At 44.1% G+C, this 22,353-nt stretch overlaps 1 protein-coding gene across 2 annotated transcripts; it reads left to right on the top strand.

Annotated features, from left to right (window-relative positions):
• Positions 1-428: 428 nt before the first annotated feature.
• Positions 429-21,151, top strand: LOC118077085 (elongation factor 2). Of its 2 annotated transcripts, XM_035100416.2 has the most exons (15): positions 429-623; positions 3,766-3,980; positions 6,296-6,477; positions 8,171-8,382; positions 9,449-9,630; positions 10,050-10,155; positions 11,101-11,214; positions 11,890-12,028; positions 12,672-12,867; positions 13,176-13,434; positions 16,688-16,795; positions 18,051-18,404; positions 18,941-19,123; positions 20,053-20,185; positions 20,787-21,151. In XM_035100416.2, the coding sequence occupies exons 1-15, from the start codon at positions 621-623 to the stop codon at positions 20,978-20,980; spliced, it is 2,580 nt and encodes an 859-aa protein (XP_034956307.1). In that variant the 5' UTR covers positions 429-620; the 3' UTR covers positions 20,981-21,151. The 2 variants fall into 2 exon arrangements, with proteins under 2 accessions (XP_034956307.1, XP_060136359.1); XM_060280376.1 differs by lacking the exons at positions 429-623; positions 3,766-3,980; positions 6,296-6,477 and adding an exon at positions 6,509-6,679.
• The last annotated feature ends 1,202 nt before the right edge of the window (positions 21,152-22,353 follow it).

The following is a 22,353-nucleotide window of genomic DNA, read 5'->3' as shown; positions in this document are numbered from 1 at the left end:
GGGTCCCTTCCAAACTCTACAATTCTGCTGGGGTAGCTCAGTCAGCAGAGCGCAAGACTCTCAAGGCCATGGGTTTGAGACCCCTTGTGGGCAAAAGATTCCAGGATGGCAGGGGGTTGGACTAGATGACCCTCAGGGTCCCTTCCAACTTTACAATTCTACGATGCTATGAACAGTCATTAACAGGGAGCTTCCTATGTCCCTAAGATCACTTGCTTCAATGCACGGCAGGGTGTGCACCTGCTTTCACGTGCACAAAGATGGGGGAAGCGTGCATTGACAAGTTAGGACTGAGGTCTAAGCAAAGATGCCCACGGGAAAAGGGTGGTGGGCTTTGCCAGGGAAGAAGAAAACAAGGCCCTGGAGGACTGCGCTGCTCCGGCGCCATGGCAACGCCGGGTGCCCCTCCCTCACAGAGCCGAGCGTGAGAGGCTGCGGGTCATAGACGCCGCTTCGCAGGCAAGAAGGCCGCCCCGCTCGGAGGGTCCGTTCTAGGAGTCGGCTTTTCTCACCCCCCCGCAACCCACCACCGTCTTCTGCCCTCCTCGGTCTCGGCTGAGGCGGCGGCGATTCCTGGACGGGGGAGGAGGGAGCGGGACTATCCTGAGCCATCCGCCGAAATGGTGAGCGGTTCCCGGGAGAGGAAGGCTCAATACCCCGAGCGGGGAGGCCAGGGGACGTCCCCGAGGCTCCGTTTCGCGACGCGGGCGCCCTCCGTCCCCGCCACGGGCCCTTCTTCCCCGTCCCCCGGTCCCCACCACACCGGCGGCGACCATTTTCTTTTAAGGGCAGCTGCTCGCAAGGGGATGGGAGCGACGTCATTCTCAAGCCCCCCAGGGCGCACCTGCTGGGTTGATGTCGGTGGGGAGAAAGGGGGCGCAGTGTTAGGTGTGGGGCAGAAAAGGGGCCACTTAGGACCTCCTTATATTTCGCAAGCCGAATGGAAGCTTTATTGGGGTGGCTTCTCCCGCCTACCCCCCCCACCTTTCGGCACCTCCTCTGTAGCCCAAAATGCGAATTTAGGTTAATTTTTTTCTGGAGGTGGGGGGTGCATGTATAAAGACGGGGGTGCCCTAAAAGCTGGTTGAGATGATCTATGTTTGCAAGAGCCCTGGCTCAGAGGTGGAATTTATGCAGAATCCCAAAACTTACAATAATAATACTGTAATAATAATTGTCACACGCACTCCTTGCTAAGAGCCTGAGGTCTATTGTGTAACTGTCCTCTTATGCCCGCTAAAGAGGATCTTACTTCGCTCTCACGTTCTTGTATATAACATTAATAATACTAAATAATAAAGGTTTTCTTTTATAATGGGAAGAGGTTGAAGGGTCTCCCGCCTCTTGCCTGCTTATTTATATCTGCCCACGCATTGCCCATATAATGAAAAGTGGTTTATTTACGTAATTTTGTTTGGGTGATTTTTTGACAGCAGCAGGGAAGGAGGTTTATTTACATTTTCATGCCCTGATCATTTTTTTTTTTTACAGCCGCAGGAAAGGGGAAGTGGGTATGTTTGGAGATCTGGGCGCCCTGTGCTTTCTCCTTGGAAATGTTTTTCTCCCTTGCTCTATTGTTCAGGTAGCAAGGGACTCTGTGTGAGTGAGTGTGTGTTTGTATATACGCACTTCTTCCCTGTGTGCATGATAGAGAACTCTGCTGCATATTCATTGCAGTGGTTTTTTCTGTCTGGTGCCCCAGAATGCAGCGCCAGGCAGTTTAAGGAGAGGCAGAATCTGAGATAATGAAAGAAAAAGACACAGTTTTAAAAAAACAAATGCCTTTCATCACTGCTGTTTTGTGTTCATTCTGTAAGGTGCCCTGGGGAAGATCAGCTGTGTCTTCCAGGTGGGCACCCACATACTGCAGCAGGCACTGCAAGAATGGGTTTTCAGGGGTGGTTTTGTTTATTTATTTGCCTTCCTTCCCTTTCATTCCCCCCCCCCCCACCTCTGTGGCTTAAAATAGCAGCAGAATGTAGCAAGCATATTTAAGGAAACAGAACCATGATCCTGCTTTCATCATTGGTGGGGAGACTGTAGGACTGCAGCTACCAATATATTGTTGGCACTCCTTCGTTGTATAGGGCAGGAGTAGCCAGTGTGGTGCCCTCCAGGAAAAGAATATAAAACGTTTTGTACTATAACTCCCATCAACCTGGGCTACTGACCATGCTGAATGGGAGTGATGGGAGTTGTAGTCCACTAGATCTGGAGAGCACCACCTTGGGTATTCCTGGTATAATGCATTTCAGGTCTTCAAAGCACACTTACAACAGTCATTTAAGGTAAGCCAGCCTGATCTCTGCATCTCTGATAGGGAAGGGAGATGAGTCTGAAAGTTGTTATGGCTGAGGTGACTTGGCCCAGACACATTTCTGGAATATGCTTATGCAGCCTGATCCTGTGTGTGTCTTTAAGGAAATCCCAGTGAGTTAAATGGGACTTCCTCCCAGGTACCTGTCCTTAGGATTGCAGCCAATAAACAACACCAGGACTTTCCAGGTGTTTTGTCTGGAAAGGTTTACCCTTCAAATGAACTTTTGTTGTAATTATTCCTTGGTCATTTGTTAGGGTTCTTCCAGACAGAGGATTTTTGGTTTCTTTTTGTGATGCATATCGAATGTGCATTGAATAATAGAAACCATAAACAATTGTATGCTAAATACAACAGTAACACTAATCACATATCCAAATGATAAGTTTTTTGTCATATATATCGTATATTCCCAATTGATCAAATTTTGTGTTTTGTTATTCCAATAAAAACAGACGCTTCTACAAACTTATCCTCTTTCTATCTGCCTTCTCTTCCTCTTAAGTTCATCATTTGACCATATAGCCCATTTTCCACATCTTAAAAGGTGGTTTAGGTTTTTTCCAATTGGGACAAATTCTCATCCTAGCTGCCATTAATAGGAAGACTACCATTTCAGAATCTTTATTGGGAGGCCATAACCAAGAATTTTCCTCATTTCTAGTAAAACAGTTTCCTAGCAGGACTTTATTATGGGACATTCCCATATGGTTGTTGTTTTAAAAAAAGCCAGATATGCTGATTTGGCACATCTGATTCTGACAAACCATTTAGTATGGGCAAGCTTGCCAGTCCTCAAAGGAACTGCTATTAGCCAAGGCAGCAAACTGGGCAATGGTGGCACTGTCCAAAGGCTGTAATGTGAAGTCTCCATACTGCTTCATCCTTCCCTCTTGCTTCTAACTGGTTGGACAGTGTTCAGTCAACCATGGGGAAGACCACTGTCAGGGCGCAGGCTCGTTTTATTCTTTGTAACATCTTGCAATTCTGTTTTCCAGTTTCGTGGGAGGTATTCTACCCCTAGGACTCACCAGGCCCCAAACGTTTCCCAGAAGCATCAAAACAGAAAGAAGGGTGGGTGGATTTAGAAAAAAAAAAGAGTACAGTACGGAAAAATGTGTCCTGTGCAGCAATGCTGGACTTCAATGTAGTTCTTTGTCGGGGGGGGGGCAGGCTGCCGTTCCAACCCCTGCAGATCACTACCATACATACAGGTCGTTGTGTGCCCTACCATGCTCATAATAGAGAAAGGAGCAAAGTCACTTGGGCACCTTTTTTGGTCCTCCGTGGCTGCCCTCTGATCCTAGTAGCTCTGCTCAGTGTAGAGGACAAGTCAAGGCACTTAAACCTCCACTTTGTCCTTTGCTGTTAATTTGGTAGCATGTGTTTTCTGTCTTTGTAGGGAGGAAGGCTTAGTTTTCTTTTCTTTCTTTCCTTTTCCTGCTCAGGTGAATTTCACAATAGACCAGATCCGTGCGATCATGGACAAAAAGTCCAACATCAGGAACATGTCTGTGATTGCTCATGTTGACCATGGCAAGTCCACGCTTACAGATTCATTGGTGTGTAAAGCAGGTATCATAGCTTCAGCCAGAGCAGGTGAAACACGATTTACTGACACACGGAAAGATGAGCAGGAAAGATGTATCACAATCAAGTCTACGTGAGTATAGCTCATATTGGGCATAATGGCTTTGGCTGTAAAGCACAAGCCATCTGCAAATGGTGTGTTTTAAGACTATGGGCTTAAACTGGGTCTAGTTCAGTGGTTTTCCTCTTAACTGATTTAATTGTGCACTGTGAAATGACGGTTGCTGGGTTTTTCTTAGTATTGCTCTTATAAAAATCAAGAAACTACAGAGGGGTTGGATTCCTTGTCTGCCTGCTACAATAAATACCATGAGGAGTCTTGTGGCAACTTAAAGATTGACAGGTTTATTGTGGCAGAAGATGTGTGGAGTGTGATCCTTAGTGTAGACACACACACACACACACACACACACACACACACACACACCATAAACATAAGGGGCCAAAGTTACTGATACAAATCATAATGATTTTGGCACTGAATTACACGTATGTAATGTATAGGAAAAATGAAGGCTACAGGTTCAGGCTCATTGTATTGACCTTAAATCCATATGCTATCCAATGTACCCCCCTCCTTCAACTCAGCAATCTTTTTATACAGTCATACCTCATGTTGCGTCCGCTTCAGGTTACGTGTTTTCGTGTTGCATCCCACGGCAATCCAGAAGTACCGGAACAGGTTACTTCCGGGTTTCGCTGCATGAACAGACGCGGCACTTCGGCTTGCGTCAGTTCCGTGTTACAGACGGGCCTCCGGAACAGATTCCGTCCATAAGATGAGGTTTCACTGTACTTGGTTTAATTTGGGCCTAATTAATATTCATATCACACATCTCCAGGATGTTCTTGTGGCAGCCTTAATATTTTTTTTCAAAATTAACAATGAATTGAGTTTTTAAATCTCATTCATAAGCAGCTGAAAACAAAGAGGTTAAAAACATGAAACCAATATCCCATTGGCTGTGCCAGGAAACTGAATGCTTTACTAAAAAGGGAAATCTTCATTGCCCTCTGAAAACTCTCAAGAGAGTTGACCAGATGCAGCTCTCCTAAGGAGAGGATGCAACCATCACAGAGACAGATCTAGTCTCTGCCACCTGCACTTTTACAAATGCAGGAACCCTATGCCGTGCCTCCCTAGCTAGTCTTAATGCATGTAGGGCAGGATGAGAAATTCAACATAGTTCTTTTTTTTAAAAAAAATAATTTTTATTGGATTTTGTCAAAAAAAACACAAAAAAGAAGAATACAAAACCAGTTTAACAAATCTTATTCCCCCAAATTCTTCACATCTCAATATCAATTAAAATAGATAAAAAAGAAGAAAAAAATAAAAATACAATGGCACAATTCTATAACTTCTACTCTAAACATTTCGGATTTCCCCTTCTTGAGTTCTAGTTATCATAATACCTCTCGCAGTTTCCAAATCTAAAATCACATTCTTTTTTCTAGGTTTTAACTTCTTTATTACCAACAACCTTTCTCACTTCAAAATTACTATTATTTAACTACTACTCTCTACCTCTTACCCAAAAATATTTAAACTTATCATCAAAATCTTTTACCCTATTATTCCCATCCACACAACAGAATCTCACCCCCCTTTCCCTGGAGTCGGTGTCTCCAGATGCATCAGCCAGATCCTTGATACAATCCTTAATACATTCCGAGGTCAGACCATTTTATATCAATCAATACCAAATAATCCAAAACTCCCTCACCCCACCCCTAATCTGTCCCAGTCCAACTTTTGCCGAACTCTTACCCCTCTCTTCTGTAATCCCAACACTTTATTTCCATTCTCACTGTGAATCTCTTTCTGCACCCCACCTGTTTGCTTCTTCCCCTCTCTCACTGGGGTATTAACCTTTCTGTTCCCTTTTTTGGGGTGCTTTTGCGCTCCCACCCTACGCTGTTTCACCTCTCTCACCAGTGAAACAGAAGTTTCTCCTTGCTTTCCTCCCTGTTCCACCTCTCCCACCGGTGGAACAGTATTTTTCACACAAATCAAATCTATTAGTTCAGCATATTGTCCTTCAAAATTGGATTTCTCCTCTTCTGGGCTTTCTCCGTAAGTCACACCAACAAAGTCCTGCTCCTCCAGTCTTTTTTATTCTCCCTTTTCTTGCTTTAATTCAACATAGTTCTTAAAGCTGGACTTCCAGTTCCATCAACCCTGGCCATTAGGCACGCTTGTTTGTGGCTGATGCAAGTTGGAATCCAACACCATCTGTATGAGTGCCTCCAAGTTCCCCCTTCTTGGGACATGCCTTAAGCCTCAGTGCCTCAAGTTCAAAGTGCCTCAAGCCCCAGCTGTGATGTTTATAGAAATTATGCATAAATGTAAATACATTTTGGGGAAACCCTCCATCTCTTTTGTAGGGCCATTTCTCTCTACTACGAGCTCTCAGAAAATGATTTAGGCTTCATCAAACAATGCAAAGATGGCTCTGGCTTTCTCATTAATTTAATCGACTCCCCTGGGCATGTGGATTTCTCCTCTGAAGTCACAGCAGCACTTCGTGTCACTGATGGTGCTCTTGTAGTTGTTGACTGTGTTTCAGGTAAGTGTGCTAAAACTGGGGAACTAATTGCTTTTGAGAAATCTGTTGTTTGTGAGGCAGCCAGTAAGATATAGCAGGGGATAAGAATCCTTTGAGAACAAGTGACTGTGTTTTTAGTATTTTGCAGTTCTGCTCTTATAGAATCATGAAATTGCAGAGTTGGAAGGGACCCCGAGGGTGACAATCCCAGCCTTTCTACCAAGTGAGTGGAACAGGACATTGTCTCTTGCATTGCACAAGGTTTCAAAGGCATAGCATGAAGTCACAGGCAAGATCCTGCTCCTTGGGGAGGAGGAGTGACCTAGCAACCAGAGATATTTGGTTGGCTAAGAAGGCTGGTCAAAATTTGTGGGTCCCTGTTTATGTCTGTGCAGCACTTTTAAATATGTACCAGCCACAAATATTCTAGAAATTGGAATATGTGCTTATGTGACATGTGGCTGATGTTTCTTGTGCCATCTATTAAGCCCACAGGTTATAATAAAAGGAAGCTGAAAGCATATTTCCTGCATTGTGCACACCAGTACAGTGTGGAGATTCAATATGGATATGACAAGCCCAGTATCTATCTGCTCCTTAGTGAAACTCACTGGGTGGCCTTGGGTAACTGAATGACTATCAACCTAAAGTACATCATGGGGTGTCGTGAGGCACTAAAATGATGTCCTCAGCTCTTGGGAAAGAAAGTGGGGTATAATGCTAGCAAACCTCTTCTAATAATTTATATAGAGTGTGCTGAGACCTTATTATATTTGAGGCTTTTGCCAGGCATCCCCAAACTGCGGCCCTCCAGATGTTGTGGCCTACAACTCCCATGATCCCTAGCTAACAGGACCAGTGGTCGGGAAAGATGGGAATTGTAGTCCAAAACATCTGGAGGGCCGAAGTTTGGGGGTGCCTGCTTTTAGCCTTGAGAATTTGAACTCCCCCTTTTAAATAAGGAAATGCTTAATAATAATAATAATAATAATAATAATAATAATAATAATAATAATTTATTATTTATACCCTGCCCATCTGGCTGGGTTTCCCCAGTCACTCTGGGCGGCTTCCAACAGACATATTAAAATACACTAATTTCTTAAAAATTAAAAGCTTCCCTAAACAGGGCTGCCTTCAGATGTCCTCTAAACGTCTGGTAATTATTTTTCTTTTTGACATCTGGTGGGAGGGCGTTCCACAGGGCGGGTGCCACTACCGAGAAGGCCCTCTGCCTGGTTCCCTGTAACTTAGCCCTTATCATTGTGAAAATGACCTTCAAAATGTGTTTGCTGGCTTCCCTGCAGCTCAGGAAGCTCAACAAAATTTCCTGTGGTCAAGGCTTCAGAATAAGCTGTGTGACTTACAAACGTACACAGAGTATGGAATTTCAGCAGCCTGCAATAGCCTGAATGCTATGGGATGCCAGGGTGATGCTCTAGCAGTATTTAACAGTCTTGTTTTTGTAAACTGGCACAAAATCAGTTCACTAAGGTGGTACGGTAGCTAAACCTTTTAAATGAAAACAAGTGAAATCAATGGTTACCCATATCTTCAGGTTGTTAGGCAGCAAGCCATCTTGTTGTTCCTGCTCTTTACTGAGTTGAAATTCTCAGGGCAGACCTGGGCTGACCTTTCTACAGTCAGTTCTGCTGCAACAGGTTTTCTCTGGAAGCAGGCTAAGCAAACACTGCCTGTCCACTTTCTCGCCTAGGGGTTTGTGTGCAGACTGAGACTGTGCTTCGCCAAGCAATTGCTGAGCGTATCAAGCCAGTGCTGATGATGAACAAGATGGATCGTGCTTTGCTGGAGCTGCAGTTAGAGCCGGAAGAACTTTACCAGACCTTCCAGCGTATCGTAGAAAACGTCAATGTTATAATATCCACTTATGGAGAGGGTGAAACTGGACCCATGGGTAATATTATGGTAAAGAGGACTTACGTTGACATTGGAGTGGATCTGAAAACTAGTTTCGGAAGGATCAAATCCTGCTACACCAAGCTAGCGCAGAAGTTATTTTTCTTGCCTACCTGTGCAAAAACTGTTCACGTGAGAGCATCCAGCTTGTGGAATTTGCTGCTGCAGTTTCTCTGAGCAGCTCTTTCAAGGTTATACTATTCCTTGGGGAGAAACCATAGCTCACTGTCAGAGCACACTCACATCATTCACCAGAGGCCCCAGAATCAGACCTTGGCACCTCCAAATTGCAAAAATGAAAAAAGGGGGGGGATCTCTGGTATCAGGGCTCAGAAAGGCATTCCTTTGCTGAGACCTTGGAGAGCTACTGCTGGTCAGAGGAGGCACTACTGAGCTAGATAGGCTGGTACTTTGAATGTCTCTTCTACTACAGAGCGCTTGTTTGAGCAGTTATTTGTGCAGGCAAAGCCATGAAAAATAACACTATTAGCTTTTTTTTTGTCTCAGTGGAGAACACTGAGTTCCTTTTAAGCAGAGGTGACTAACCTTTGGCCCTATGGATGGATGTCAGTGGACTCCAAATCACATCATTCCTGACCATTGGCCATCTGGCTGGGGCTAATGGGTATTGAAGTCTGACAGCGTCTGGAGGGCACCTGTTTTAAAGCATAGGTGATGATTAAGCTGTGATACGGATGCCACAGATTGCTTTTCTGGACAAGATCAGGCTACAGTCCAACCTGCCTCTTGTGCTCTACAGATCAGTAGTTGAGGCAAAACTGCAGGCCCATTCTTGGGTTGCCACCCTCTAGACCTCTCACGTAGGAGGCATGTTAAGAAGGGTAATAAATAAGGGGTGCAGAACACGATTTCTTTAATTCATTGAATACACTTTACGCTCTTTTGGGTGGCTGCTCAAGAAGTACATACTAGCCACCGTTAAAATGGTTCGGCCCCAGGTGATGCTCATTTTGATACAAGCTGCCTAGATTTCAGTGGAATGTAGGTATGTTTAGGGTTGCATTCTTGATGTGTTCCTGTGATAAAAGCAGGCCCTCCCTCCTCCTGTTTGTAGATTGATCCCGTCATTGGTACTGTCGGCTTTGGCTCTGGCCTGCATGGTTGGGCTTTTACTCTGAAACAGTTTGCCGAGATGTATGTAGCCAAATTTGCTGCCAAAGGGGAAAAAGCACAGCTCCCAGCAACAGAAAGAGCCAAGAAGGTAGAAGACATGATGAAAAAGCTATGGGGAGACAAGTGAGTAAGGGCATATATATATATATATTTATGCATGGTAGTTGGTGTCACCCAGATAAGTCAGTTTAGGAATTAATCATTTCATGGTGTGTACTTGCATATACAATACACTCACCTGTGGGTTTTGGTGGTTCCTCTTACAAATTCATGATACTAAATACCTATGATAATTAAAAAGTGGTTAGGTACTGAAAAAACTAGAAATAATGTTGTCAATGTGGCTGTGACAACTGTAAGTGTATATTTGATATCTTTCTGCTTTGTAAATTAAGAAGAAACACAGGCAGAAGGATATGGCGAGATCACTGGTGCTTTGTTTGATGAATTGAAAAGTCCAAATAAGATAGCTTCTGTTTCTTTTTCAGTTCCTCAACCTTTTCACTGTATGTAAAAAAAATAAGCCTTGCTTTTTAATTTAGGTACTTTGACCCGGCAAATGGAAAATTCAGTAAATCGGCAACCAACCCTGACGGAAAGAAATTGCCGCGGACTTTCTGCCAACTCATCCTGGATCCTATTTTTAAGGTGAAACTCTGTTCGACAAAAACAGTATTATCACCTAAACTTGAGAATTATTCCCTCCTTCAGTCTGTTAGGAGAATTCCCAAGAACAAGCTATTCTTCAGGGTGCTGAAGAACAGAGTGAAGGAAGGATCCATGTGAAACCTCAGGCCACTTATTGCCGGCAGACAGGCTTCCCTGGGCTTGATAAAACATCCCTGGAGTAAATGCATTTGCAGCCAACTAAGCAGGCTGATTCCCCCCCCCCCCAAACACACACACACCTGTGCAACACACATCAGTTAAGTTATAGAGTGTTTAACCGATGGCATGAATGTGCCTTAAAGCATACTGTCAGGGGGCCAGCTTATTGACTGGTGCACTGACAAAATGTTAAGCTTCCAGAATCCTGAACCTAGCAGGATCTGCAGAATGCAAAGTGCCCTTGAGTATCGGTAGCAAGCTATAAGATATGGAAGCTGCTGTTCTGTAGCCTTGGGTAGAAATGGAAGTACTGTGCATTCAGTAAACCTGGCACATAAGCCCTCTTCAAGCCTTGTAGTGATGCTGTGAGGATGGTTGTGCAGTCTCCACCTCATCATCATTCTTCCCCCTGTGTGAGTTGGAGGGCAACTGTTAGAAGCAAGAGGCCTCCTGTAGCCATGGTGGCTCTTGAACCCTGATTTTCCAAGGTATAGGAGACTCCTTGCTTGATGCAGTTACCTTCCAACCTTTGGTGGGCAAAGAGAATGACAAGGGGGTGGAGTGAAACCCCCCCCCCATGATTACAGGTCACAGATTAAGAACACCTAAATTAAACTATGTGACAACACTTGTCTCTTAAAGTGACGTAGAGGAAATTCTCATTTGGCTTGACTTTCATTCAACACTCTGTTCTCAGCAGCTGATTGATGGCATGCTAGATCGGTTGGGCAAGCAAAATCTCTGTAACATACTTTCGCTGTGTAGGTCTTCGATGCCATTATGAACTTTAAGAAGGAAGAAGCATCCAAACTGATAGAGAAACTGGACATCAAGCTGGATGCTGAAGACCGAGAAAAGGAGGGGAAGCCACTGCTCAAGGTACTTCGATACCGTGTGTGTCTATGTCTCTGTGTCCCTTTTGGCACAGCTGTGCTAAGCAGCACCTGCTTTGCAGACAGAGTTGCAAGTTCAGTCTAGGGTAGCACGACAGGAAGGGCACTGGGGCATGGCCAACTTTATATATTCTTATGAGATGGGCACTGGAAGATTGACACCACATTTCTGAAGAGGAACATCGGTCTCCCAACTACTGCTCTTCACTAACCCACACTTGCAGACTACTGCGCTACTGTGAAATGTGCAAAACCTAAACCGAGCCCTTCAAGATATACAAAGCAACCTGCCTCAGAAGGGAAGCAGAGCTACCGGTAATATGCAACACAAAAGGAAAAGGAAACATAAGTGACTTTCTCCTCCAACACTGTAAAAACTTTGGAAGCCACAACTTTAAACAAAGACAGTGTAACAGAATAGTGTATGTATGTGTATGACTGTAATTGTGTTTTTGTTTTGTTTTTAAGGGAGAGCATTCAATTTTGTTGTACTATTTAAAGTACAATGACAATAAAGTATCTGTCTGTCTATCTATCTATCATCTATCTATCTATCTATCTATCTATCTATCTATCTATCTATCTATCTATCTAATTAACCAAACAAAGAAACTAAAGGGAGAAACAGTAGCTTGAGTTGTGTTCAATGTCTGTTTCCCAGGCTGTAATGCGTCGTTGGCTGCCTGCAGGAGATGCCTTACTTCAGATGATTACCATCCACTTGCCTTCCCCTGTTACAGCGCAGAAATATCGCTGTGAACTTCTGTATGAGGGACCGCCTGATGATGAAGCAGCTATGGGTAAGATAACATAAGCAATCCAAGGCAGAAAATGACTACTTTGCAAACTCTTGAAATTTCTTACTACTGTATATCTTTTTTTTTAATTTCCCATCATTATTTCTACTACGCTCTGTGTTCATTGGCAGATGTTGGCCTTCTTCTTTACGAGACTGTACAAATATTTTAAGAATAGGGAGTGAGACCTGATGGTGTAGCAGGACTTGACACTCCAAAAGGTCCTCAGCTGAGCTATCTATTATATAAGCAGCCCTCTACAAAACACACTTCCCATTTCATTCACCTACAGTGGTACCTTGGGTTACAAATGCTTCGGGTTACAAACTCCACTAACCTCGGGTTGAGAACTTTGCCCCAGGATGAGAACAGAAATCGCACGGTGGCAGCGGGAGGCCCCATTAGTGAAAGTGCGCCTAAGGTTAAGAATGGTTTCGGGTTAAGAACGGACCTCTGGAACGAATTAAGTTCATAACCCAAGGTATCACTGTATTTGGATAGACTTTGCTTTTCTCCAATTAGTTTCCTGTACCCGATTGATCAGCAACATATAACTGATTTTTATGTTTCATTTTTAAAAAGGAAGGCAAATCCCTCATCATGATATCTCAGCTGAGTTCACTATCTGTGCATTGTTTTGCTGCAGGTGTTAAGAACTGTGATCCAAAGGGCCCTTTGATGATGTACATCTCCAAAATGGTCCCCACGTCTGACAAAGGTCGTTTCTATGCCTTTGGGCGGGTCTTTTCTGGCATTGTTTCCACAGGCCAGAAAGTACGAATAATGGGGCCAAACTATACCCCAGGAAAGAAAGAAGATCTCTACCTGAAGCCCATTCAAAGGTAGATGGTGATGGCATCATTTCTTTTGGAAGTCAATGCATGCAAAGATATCCCAATGTTATAATATATGTATATTTTTGTTTTATGGGGGCGGGGAACCCGATAAGAGGCAGCAGCATTTTTATTTTTTCTGAGACATTTTTCTTTATGGCATGTCCATTATAACTTTAGTTACTGAGAGATATGATAGACATTTAAAAGGGCAATTAGAGAGAATACCTTTTATGTGAAAAGGTTGGTTTTTTTCTAAAATTAAAAAAATACTTCCGATGATAAAATAGATTGTTACCCATCCTCTGTCTTTGTAGAACCATTTTGATGATGGGTCGTTATGTTGAGCCCATTGAGGATGTACCTTGTGGCAACATTGTTGGCCTAGTTGGTGTTGACCAGTTTTTGGTGAAGACGGGCACCATTACCACCTTTGAACATGCCCACAACATGAGAGTGATGAAATTTAGTGTTAGCCCAGTTGTGCGGGTTGCAGTTGAAGCAAAAAACCCTGCCGACCTACCAAAACTAGTGGAAGGTCTAAAGCGTCTCGCCAAGTCTGACCCTATGGTCCAGGTGAGTGTTAGCTGTACCTTTGTGAATTATTGGTTTGCAGTGGAGCTTTGCTGGAAGAGAGTTTTTCGTTATAGCATTTGCAAGCATGCCACTCAAGGGAAGCAGCTACAGACTTGCTCAGAACTCGGACAGAAATTTCAAAATAAAGCAATCCAGCCCTTGACATTTGTAGTCAGCCTATGTCTTCATATTAATTTGGACACTCAGTTTCTCCCATCTGAAGACTGAACAACTGCTACTTTGTGAATAGTGGGGTGGGAAGTGTATAAGATCCAGCACATCCATAAATACTGTACCTTCCAAGATTGGGGTTATTGTCAGAGTGAAAGGGTGAAATGATATCTATGGGGAACTTGTAGTAGTGTTGCAACCAGGAAGAAAGCCTCACCATGTCATAAGAGTCAAAAACTAATGCAGGGGTCCCCAGACTACGGCCCCCGGGCCGGATGCGGCCCAATTGGCCTCGCAATCCGGCCCGCAACGACCCCCGCCACCCGCTGCCGCCGCCCGCTCTTACAGCGTGCAGCGCGGCGGCGATCTTCCAAATCGGAAAAAATCGTCGAAAATCCTTTGTGCGCATGCGTATGGGCCTCTCCCGACCCAGAAGAGGTCATTTCCGGTGCACTTCCGGGTCGGGGGAGGCCCATACACATGCGCACAAGCGATTTTCGGCGATTTTTTTCGACCGGGAAGCGCGCCAGTGCGCCAGTAAGTGTGTGCGCATGCGCACGGGCGCGCACTCCCCCGCCCTCCGGCCCGCTGCGCGCGCACTCCCCTGCCCTCCGGCCCAAAGCCCAGTAAGTCTGGGGACCCCTGAACTAATGAATACAGGAGGGATTTATTACCAGGTTAATTTTGCAGGGTGTGATCTGAAGGAACATTTTGCATTATCCCTGCTTAAGCTAAGTGGGTCTGGTCAGTATCTGGATGGGAGATTGCCTGAGAACGCAGGTGCTCCAAAATAGCAGGATGTAAACGGAAGAAATAAAGCACGTTTTCCGAAATAAGCTTCTCTCATTTGCTCCAGAGTAAGTGAAGATTCAGTTGTAGAGTAACAAATTTCTCTTCAGATTTACTGGCTTTTATGAAGCTGCCTTCTCTTAGCTGAAGAAGATTGAATTCAATCAGAATATTGTTTCCATAATTTTTAACTGTTGCGGAGTTTCAGCTAAAGAAGAAAATTGTGTTTTGAAATGGTTAGGGACAACTTGGTACTAAACCTTTCCTGTCATCCTTGGTTCTTACCTTTCTCATTAACATGGGATAAGGACAGGATGGTGGAAATTGCTGCTCCCTTTTACTACAGATGTATCTGGAAGAATATAAACAGGACAGGCAGTGACTAGGGAAGAAAGGACCTGACCAGATGGGGAGGGCAGTTAATGTCTGTACTGTATTCAGTGGTGATGCAAAATCATGGTGCAGGGCGGGGATTTTGAGTCCAGAGGCCAAATGTAGCCTTTTTATCTGGCCCTTGGGACTTTTTCTAGGCCATACCCCTTAACAGCCCTATTCCATACCCTCCTTCAATATTTTTGCCTGACTGGAATGTGTTTTTGAGCTCTGGCAATGTCTCTTGGCTGCCTGGATTTGGGGGGGGGGGCATGTTTGTAGAAAGGTACATTAACCCAGGTGGCGCTGTGGTTAAACCACTGAGCCTAGGGCTTGCTGATCCGAAGGTCGGCGGTTCCAATCCCTGTGACGGGGTGAGCTCCCGTTGCTTGGTCCCAGCTCCTGCCAACCTAGCAGTTCGAAAGCACGTCAAAATGCAAGTAGATAAATAGGAACCGCTACAGCGGGAAGGTAAACGGCGTTTCCATGTGCTGCTCTGGTTCGCCAGAAGCGGCTTTGTCATGCTGGCCACATGACCTGGAAGCTATATGCCGGCTCCCTCGGCCAATAATGCGAGATGAGCGCGCAACCCCAGAGTCTGTCACGACTGGACCTAATGGTCAGGGGTCCCTTTACCTTTACCTTTACCCTTTACCTTTACATTAACTGTACAAAGGTAACATTAACCATTGGTTGCTTTGCCAACTTTTGCTTCTGGCACCAGAAAAGGCTGATCAGATGTGGCCCTTGGCTGGAAAAAAATGGTTTCCTACCCCTTAGCATTACAACAACATAGTGAACCTCTGGTTTGTAAGCTTCTTCGTCACCCAAGAAAATGTGAAGCTTCTTGGCATGACAAATTGCACCTTCCTGATTTGTCCATATGTGAAGAAACTGGTTTTTACAAACCAGTTCACAAGCCAGGACATCAAACCAAAGGTGTATGTCACTGAAATCTCTCTCACACGCAAGGAAATGGGGAGAAGCATACAAGCTTGAGGCTTACCACAGTGCATGTTTGTTGCAACAAGCTGTACAGTGGTATCTTGGTTTACAAACTTAATCCGTTCTGGAAATCCATTCTTAAACCGAAACCGTTCTTAAACCGAGGTGCGCTTTCCCTAATGAGGCCTCCTGCCGCCAGTGCCCTTCCACCGTTCGGATTCCGTTCTTAGACCGAAGTAAAGTTCTCAAAACGGGACACTATTTCCGGTTTTGCGGAGTTTGTAAACGGAATTGTTCTTAAACCGAGGTACCACTGTAGTTAGTTATGACTTCTGAATGTCGTCCCTGTGGTGAGAAGTTCTAACCTTTGTGTAGAAGAGAGAGCTCAATTGCAACAAACATCCATACTGCTAGTGCACTGTTGATTTGTGCTTTTAGACTTCTGTACAATCCCTGAGCTCTGTAGGAATCTTTGAAATTGCAGAATGTTGTGTTTGACAATGTTCCCCCTTCCAAGCTCTCAGGACGGGATGTGATAACAATTCGAATAAATAAATACAAGCATATATAGATAGGCCTTGGTCTTCGGTAGTACTCTTTCTTGTGTTTTCAAAATTAGGAAGCATTTCTCTCCCCTTCTTCTGTTTGGTGGGGTGGCTCTGTTTGAACCTACTGCTGTACAAGCTACAGAGCATGGCATAAATGTTAGAAGTGCTGCATTTTACCTGGCAGTACCTTGCATTTCACAGGTAGGTGCAGTGCTTGAAGGTCAGGGGTGAAAAGCACATCACAACCTAAGCCCAGCTTTTCCCATGATGATTTCTGCATAACAGTTGCGGAAAGGCCCTTTTGAAAATGGTTTGGCAGAATTGTAGCACGTTCCGCAGCATGAACTACCAGATAAGGAAATGCTGCTAAATTTTTATAACTTTTTCCTCCTGAAACAACCCAATAACCAACTTTTCCTGTTCACCAGTGCATCATTGAGGAATCTGGTGAGCACATCGTTGCTGGAGCTGGTGAGCTGCATCTGGAAATTTGCCTGAAAGATCTGGAAGAGGACCATGCCTGTATTCCCATCAAGGTATGCAAACTCACATGCTGTGTGGGCAGGGTTAGAACATGTAAGTGCCAGATGGACTGAGAATATGAGGTTTTTTTTAAATGGGAATTAGATATCTGGATCTGGTTTGGTGCCAAATAAATGAGACTTGTAGGAATAGGGCAGTATACAAAGCTAATAAATAAAATACAATTCAGTAGCCTGAAAATAATGAAAATTGAGTCTCTTTATATGACCTGCGTATATGACTTAATTTTGCTTCCAAAGGTTGGACCTCTTTTGGTGGGAGAGTGGCAGGCAAAGGTAGAGTGGGGGAGAAGATGTGAAATAAGCCTGGGATTCTCAATAAGGTTAATTTCTACATTAGGTCCCAGGTTTTGAATATGCTTGAGCACAAGATGCAAATGCCTGTTGACTTCTAGCTGTGCTCTTGTGCTTCTTCTCCCAGTCATTTCAGCGTGGCTTCTGGAAATGCTTATTAACTAGCATCTAACCAGTGTACTCGCTAGCTAACCATGGCTGAGCACATATTTTTGCTCTGGCAAAATAACAGAATCAGGGAGGGCCACCACCCTTTTTCTCTGCCTGGAGAAGCATGTGGATTCTCTGCAATACCAGGCTGACTTCAGAAGTACAGATGAATGGTGGTCGTATTCCTTGATGTCACACAGAACAAAGGTGACACCTGGAGAGCCAAGAGACTTGTGCTGCTTTCTGGGAATTTGAAGGTTAGTGCACTGGAGACAAGCTCCTGCCCCTCTCGACTGTGGAGGCAAGGGTTCATCTCCAACAGTGGTGCAGGGTGGCACATTTGCTTGCAGAGGTGAGACACATGGTCACAGCAAGAACTAGAGCTGCCAAGGCGAACCTAGATTTCTTAATCAGATTATTCATTTGGATTTCACTTGATAAGGAAACTCAATCCAGGTTTTTCTAGATGACTCGTCAGAACGCATTACTGCTTCTGTATTGCTCACTAGTCATTCTAGTAAGGCTCGAGCCTAAATCTGGCATTGAAATCTGTAAAACACTCAATGTAGCCTCTGTTCAGGATGTCCGACTGCCATATCTGGCCTGGTGTGCCATGTATCCCCACCTAGGGGCCACACACGTTATAATGAGGCTACAATTTTGGTATTTGTAGTGGGGAATATGTTCCGTCATTCTAGCTTGAAATGAACATGTGAAACTGGGTGGTAAAGGTTGATCTCGGCATAGAATGAATCTGTAAAGTGGACTCGAATTTATTAGACACTCTTCTTTTGCAACATAACAGAAATCAGACCCGGTAGTATCTTATCGGGAGACAGTCTCTGAAGAATCAATCCAGATGTGCTTGTCCAAATCCCCCAACAAGCACAACCGGTTGTATATGAAAGCCCGCCCTTTCCCTGACGGGTTGGCAGAAGATATAGACAAAGGGGATGTCAGTTCCCGCCAAGAGCTGAAGCAACGGGCTCGGTATCTGGCTGAGAAGTATGAGTGGGATGTGTCTGAAGCACGGAAGATCTGGTGCTTTGGTCCCGACGGAACAGGCCCCAACATCCTGGTGGACATCACCAAAGGGGTCCAGTACCTCAATGAAATAAAGGATAGCGTGGTCGCCGGATTCCAGTGGGCAACGAAAGAGGCAAGTCTGCCATAAAATTAGCACTTGATACACAAGATTTTTGAAATTATGTAAATTTTACAGCTCTCAGGTTCAATCCCTGATAACTCCTGGTTTGTTTTTAATAAAAAGATCTGAGGTAGCAAGACAGAGAAATTCCTAGGCACCCAGTACTGATAGACCTCAGTGGAATGTTTCTGTTTAGGGCTGTTGCACTAGGAATGGTTCCACTTGGATATAAATGGACTTAAACCACATTAAATGTTTCTGTGAAACACCATCTACTATCTTACTTTTCTTTGCTGTGCATAAGGTGTTTGATGCTAAGTTTTTTCATTATTATTTGCAAGCCTCTGTAGTGGCAGGTAGACCTCCCAACACTTTAATGCTCCGTAATGTTTTTCTTTATTTCCGGACAAGTAGCAACTTAACCAGCACCACCCTTAGCTCTCTTTTCTTTTGCCAGCTGAATTAAAACAAGTTTAAGCATTAGGATACCAATAGTACTGCAATCAGAAGTCTTTTTCCTTTCCACTTTTGACTGTTGTTTTTTGCAGGGTGTTCTGTGTGAGGAGAACATGCGGGGAGTTCGCTTTGACATCCATGATGTTACTCTCCATGCTGATGCCATCCACCGGGGTGGTGGGCAAATCATCCCAACTGCAAGGAGGGTTTTGTATGCCTCTGCCTTGACTGCCCAGCCCCGATTGATGGAACCCATCTATCTTGTCGAGATTCAGGTATGTCACTACCGGGTGGGTTGTCCCTGCTGAGACTTTGAAGCAGGAATCAAAACTCCTGTTCTCAGTTCTGGGATTTCACTGTCACAGTGGACTCAGGTCCGCTCTTCTTTTATCCCACTCCTGTTAGAACAAGAGCAGTATTACAGACTTCTAGGAAATTCCTCTCAATCCCCAACAGATTTTGTTCTTACTACTAGCCCTGCTTGTGCACAAATTTGCAGCTGAAGAGCCTCATTTGACATACTATGAAAGAACATGAGTTTTAAGTATGTTTAATATTAACTATCTTGGACCTAGGCAGCATTGGCTGATTCCTCACTAAGGCTGCAATTCCTGCCCTACGTACCTGGAAGTAACCCTAACTTCAGACTGGATGTGGTATGGATTGCAGCCTTCGTCATTTAGTTTTGCCTTCCCATTTAAGTGGAGAAATCTAGTCTGCCACCATAAAAGCAGGTGAGACTTTTGCAGCATAAAATTGAATAATGGTTTATTAATGTATAATATTAACTCCAACAGAGCAAAAATGCTTTTATTCAAGATGTCGCATGGAGCTGTCTTTGTATTAGATACTTGAGTGCTGTTCTAGTGCGTTTTATTGTAAATAACATCATTTAGCAGCATAAAATTAAAGAGGTCCTGTGCCCTTTAGTTAATTGTTGATGAAAGGAGATACAGTGGTACCTCTGGTTGCGAATGGGATCCGTTCTGGAGCTCCAGTTGCATCCTGAGGAATTCACAACTGGAGGTGCCTTTTCGGCACATGCACACGGCACATAGAGCCCAGAAAAATACTTCCAGGTTTGCCATGTATGTATCCCGAAGGATACATAACTGGAGGTGAACGCAAGTAGAGGTACCACTGTACTGCGGACTTTCCGTTGAGCTGATGGGAAAAATCTAAACAACTGCCTTTTCTTCCCTAGTGCCCAGAACAAGTGGTTGGAGGCATTTATGGTGTGCTGAATCGAAAACGTGGTCATGTTTTTGAAGAGTCCCAAGTAGCTGGGACACCCATGTTTGTGGTCAAAGCATATCTGCCAGTTAATGAGTCTTTTGGTAAGAGATTGACTACTGATTTCATGACCTTATCAAATCCCACTGGGTGGTTCATACCATTCTTCTAGTTAAGTCACTAGTTTTTGGGGAAAGCTGTAATGCAATGAAATAAAAACTAGCATTCCTGGCTAAAGTATTTCTGTTTTCAACTTTGCCAGGAAAAGTAGCTCCCCATAATGGAGTAGTACCTCAGCCTAAGAGGGAAAATGACCCAGAATGAATTAGCAGATACTTGTGCGGAGTCAGACCATTGGTCCATCTAGCTCAGCAGTTCCTTCACTGGCTGGCAATGGCTTGCCAGGGTTTCAGGCTGGTGATGATTCTGCATACCAAGCAGATGCTCTTACCACTGAGCTACGACCTTCTCTTAGGAGTTAAAGAAATGCAGTGAGGAAGAGGCAGGTGTAGAAGATCAAAGAAATTTAAGCTAGATTGAACAAGCTTTTCCTTTTGGTATGAATTTAGCATTATTAATGCTGCATCAGATAAACTTGCTAAAGGTGGCTAAGTGAGAACTTTTGTTTGAATGAAAGGTCTGCCAGAGGATATTGCAAGGGGTGTTCTAGTCCCTACAAGTTACTCATTTTTTTCATCTCCCTAGGTTTCACTGCTGATTTGAGATCCAATACTGGTGGCCAGGCTTTCCCACAATGTGTCTTTGATCACTGGCAGATTTTGCCTGGAGACCCCTATGATGCTAATTCACGACCCTTTCAAGTCGTGGTTGAAACACGCAAACGCAAAGGCTTGAAGGAAGGTATTCCACCTCTGGACAACTTCCTAGACAAATTGTAACTACAACCTCATCCAGGTCAGGGGTGCCTATTCTAGCACTCAACTTCATCACAGAATTGGATTGCTTCACAAAGCCAGCAACGGAGTGGGAAACTGAACAGAAAAACTCCAAACATCTAGCAATTATGTCATGTTCACCTAATGAGAAATAAAAGTATGTGTTGAACCGCTTATCTGGTGAAGTTCTTGTTTCTGCAGTAAGCAGGCTTCCCCACTCACTGGTATTTATTTCAAGAGCCCCATACTGAAACAATTCATTTTGCAGAGGCCTTGCAACCTCTTGTTCCAAAATCACTTGAGGGCCTTTAATCTTATTTGCAATTGCCCTATTACGTACAAACAATAGCTTTAACAGATGAGAACTACTGCCTTGGAGACACGTTTGAGACTTGAGTAAAGTTCCAAACCATCTACTTGCAGGATTTTTTTTGCAAAGAGCTGTATTTCAACCCTGAAAAACTAAGAGACTTCCAATAAAAGACAGTACCCAACTTAGTGAATTTGCCTCACCTCCTGGCACCTGCAGTTACAATGCTGCAAGCTGCACAAGGACTGAAGGTCTCAAACTAGCAATCGCTATGGCTTTATGGTCAACCCACAACTCCCCGATACCAGGTTACTTTTGGGGACGGCTATACAGAGCAGGATGGGATGCTTGGAGGTAGAATAGAAAAAGAAAACAGAATGATACCAATACTCACTGAAAGCGATAGATGTATTTAACTTGAAGTTTGTTCACTTTAGTGAATCTACCCTGAGCAAAACTGAACAGTTAAGGTCCATTAATTTAGTGGGTCTACTCTTGAGTGCAGTAGTACTCCTGTTTAAGAACAGCCCCGTTTACGAACTATTTGGTTTACAAACTGCAAAACTGGAAGTAGTGTACAAACTGCAAAACTGGAAGTAGTGTACTGGTTTGAGAACTTTACCTTGGTATAAGAACAGAATCCGAATGGTGGAAGGGCACCGGTGGCAGGAGGCCTCATTAGGGAAAACGTGCTTCTGTTTAAGAACAGACTTCCGGAACGGATTAATTTCGTAAACTGAGGTACCACTGTAAAACTGAATTCTACCCAGTGGTTTAAGTTTTCAAAACATCTGAAGTGTAACCATTACTGGGTATCTCCTCATTTCTGCAAGCAAACGTGCCTATAAAATGGCAACAGAATATCAACAGTGTGGTAAAGAATCGGAAGTAGTAATCCGTCCTGGAAGACCGTTCCAACTTCCGAAACGTTTGACAACCGAAAGCAGAAGCCTCAATACAATAGGGAAACTCAAAATGGAAGCCATGTAGCACATCTGGCTTCTGAAAATTGTTTGAAAACCGGAAACAGTTCCAGGTTTTCGGCGTTCGGGAGCCGAAACGGAGA

The sequence above is a fragment of the Zootoca vivipara genome, chromosome 11, assembly GCF_963506605.1.
Source record: "Zootoca vivipara chromosome 11, rZooViv1.1, whole genome shotgun sequence".
Classification (NCBI taxonomy): domain Eukaryota; kingdom Metazoa; phylum Chordata; class Lepidosauria; order Squamata; family Lacertidae; genus Zootoca; species Zootoca vivipara.
Note: the sequence above shows the minus strand (reverse complement) of the source record. Positions and strands in the feature narration are given on the sequence as shown.

What these genes read in the sequence shown, in the direction of transcription:
- LOC118077085 (XM_035100416.2), top strand. An exon ending in TGTATCACAATCAAGTCTAC is followed by an intron (nt 3,981 to 6,295) that starts GTGAGTATAGCT and finishes TCTCTTTTGTAG; the next exon opens with GGCCATTTCTCTCTACTACG. An exon ending in TCCTGGATCCTATTTTTAAG is followed by an intron (nt 10,156 to 11,100) that starts GTGAAACTCTGT and finishes TTCGCTGTGTAG; the next exon opens with GTCTTCGATGCCATTATGAA.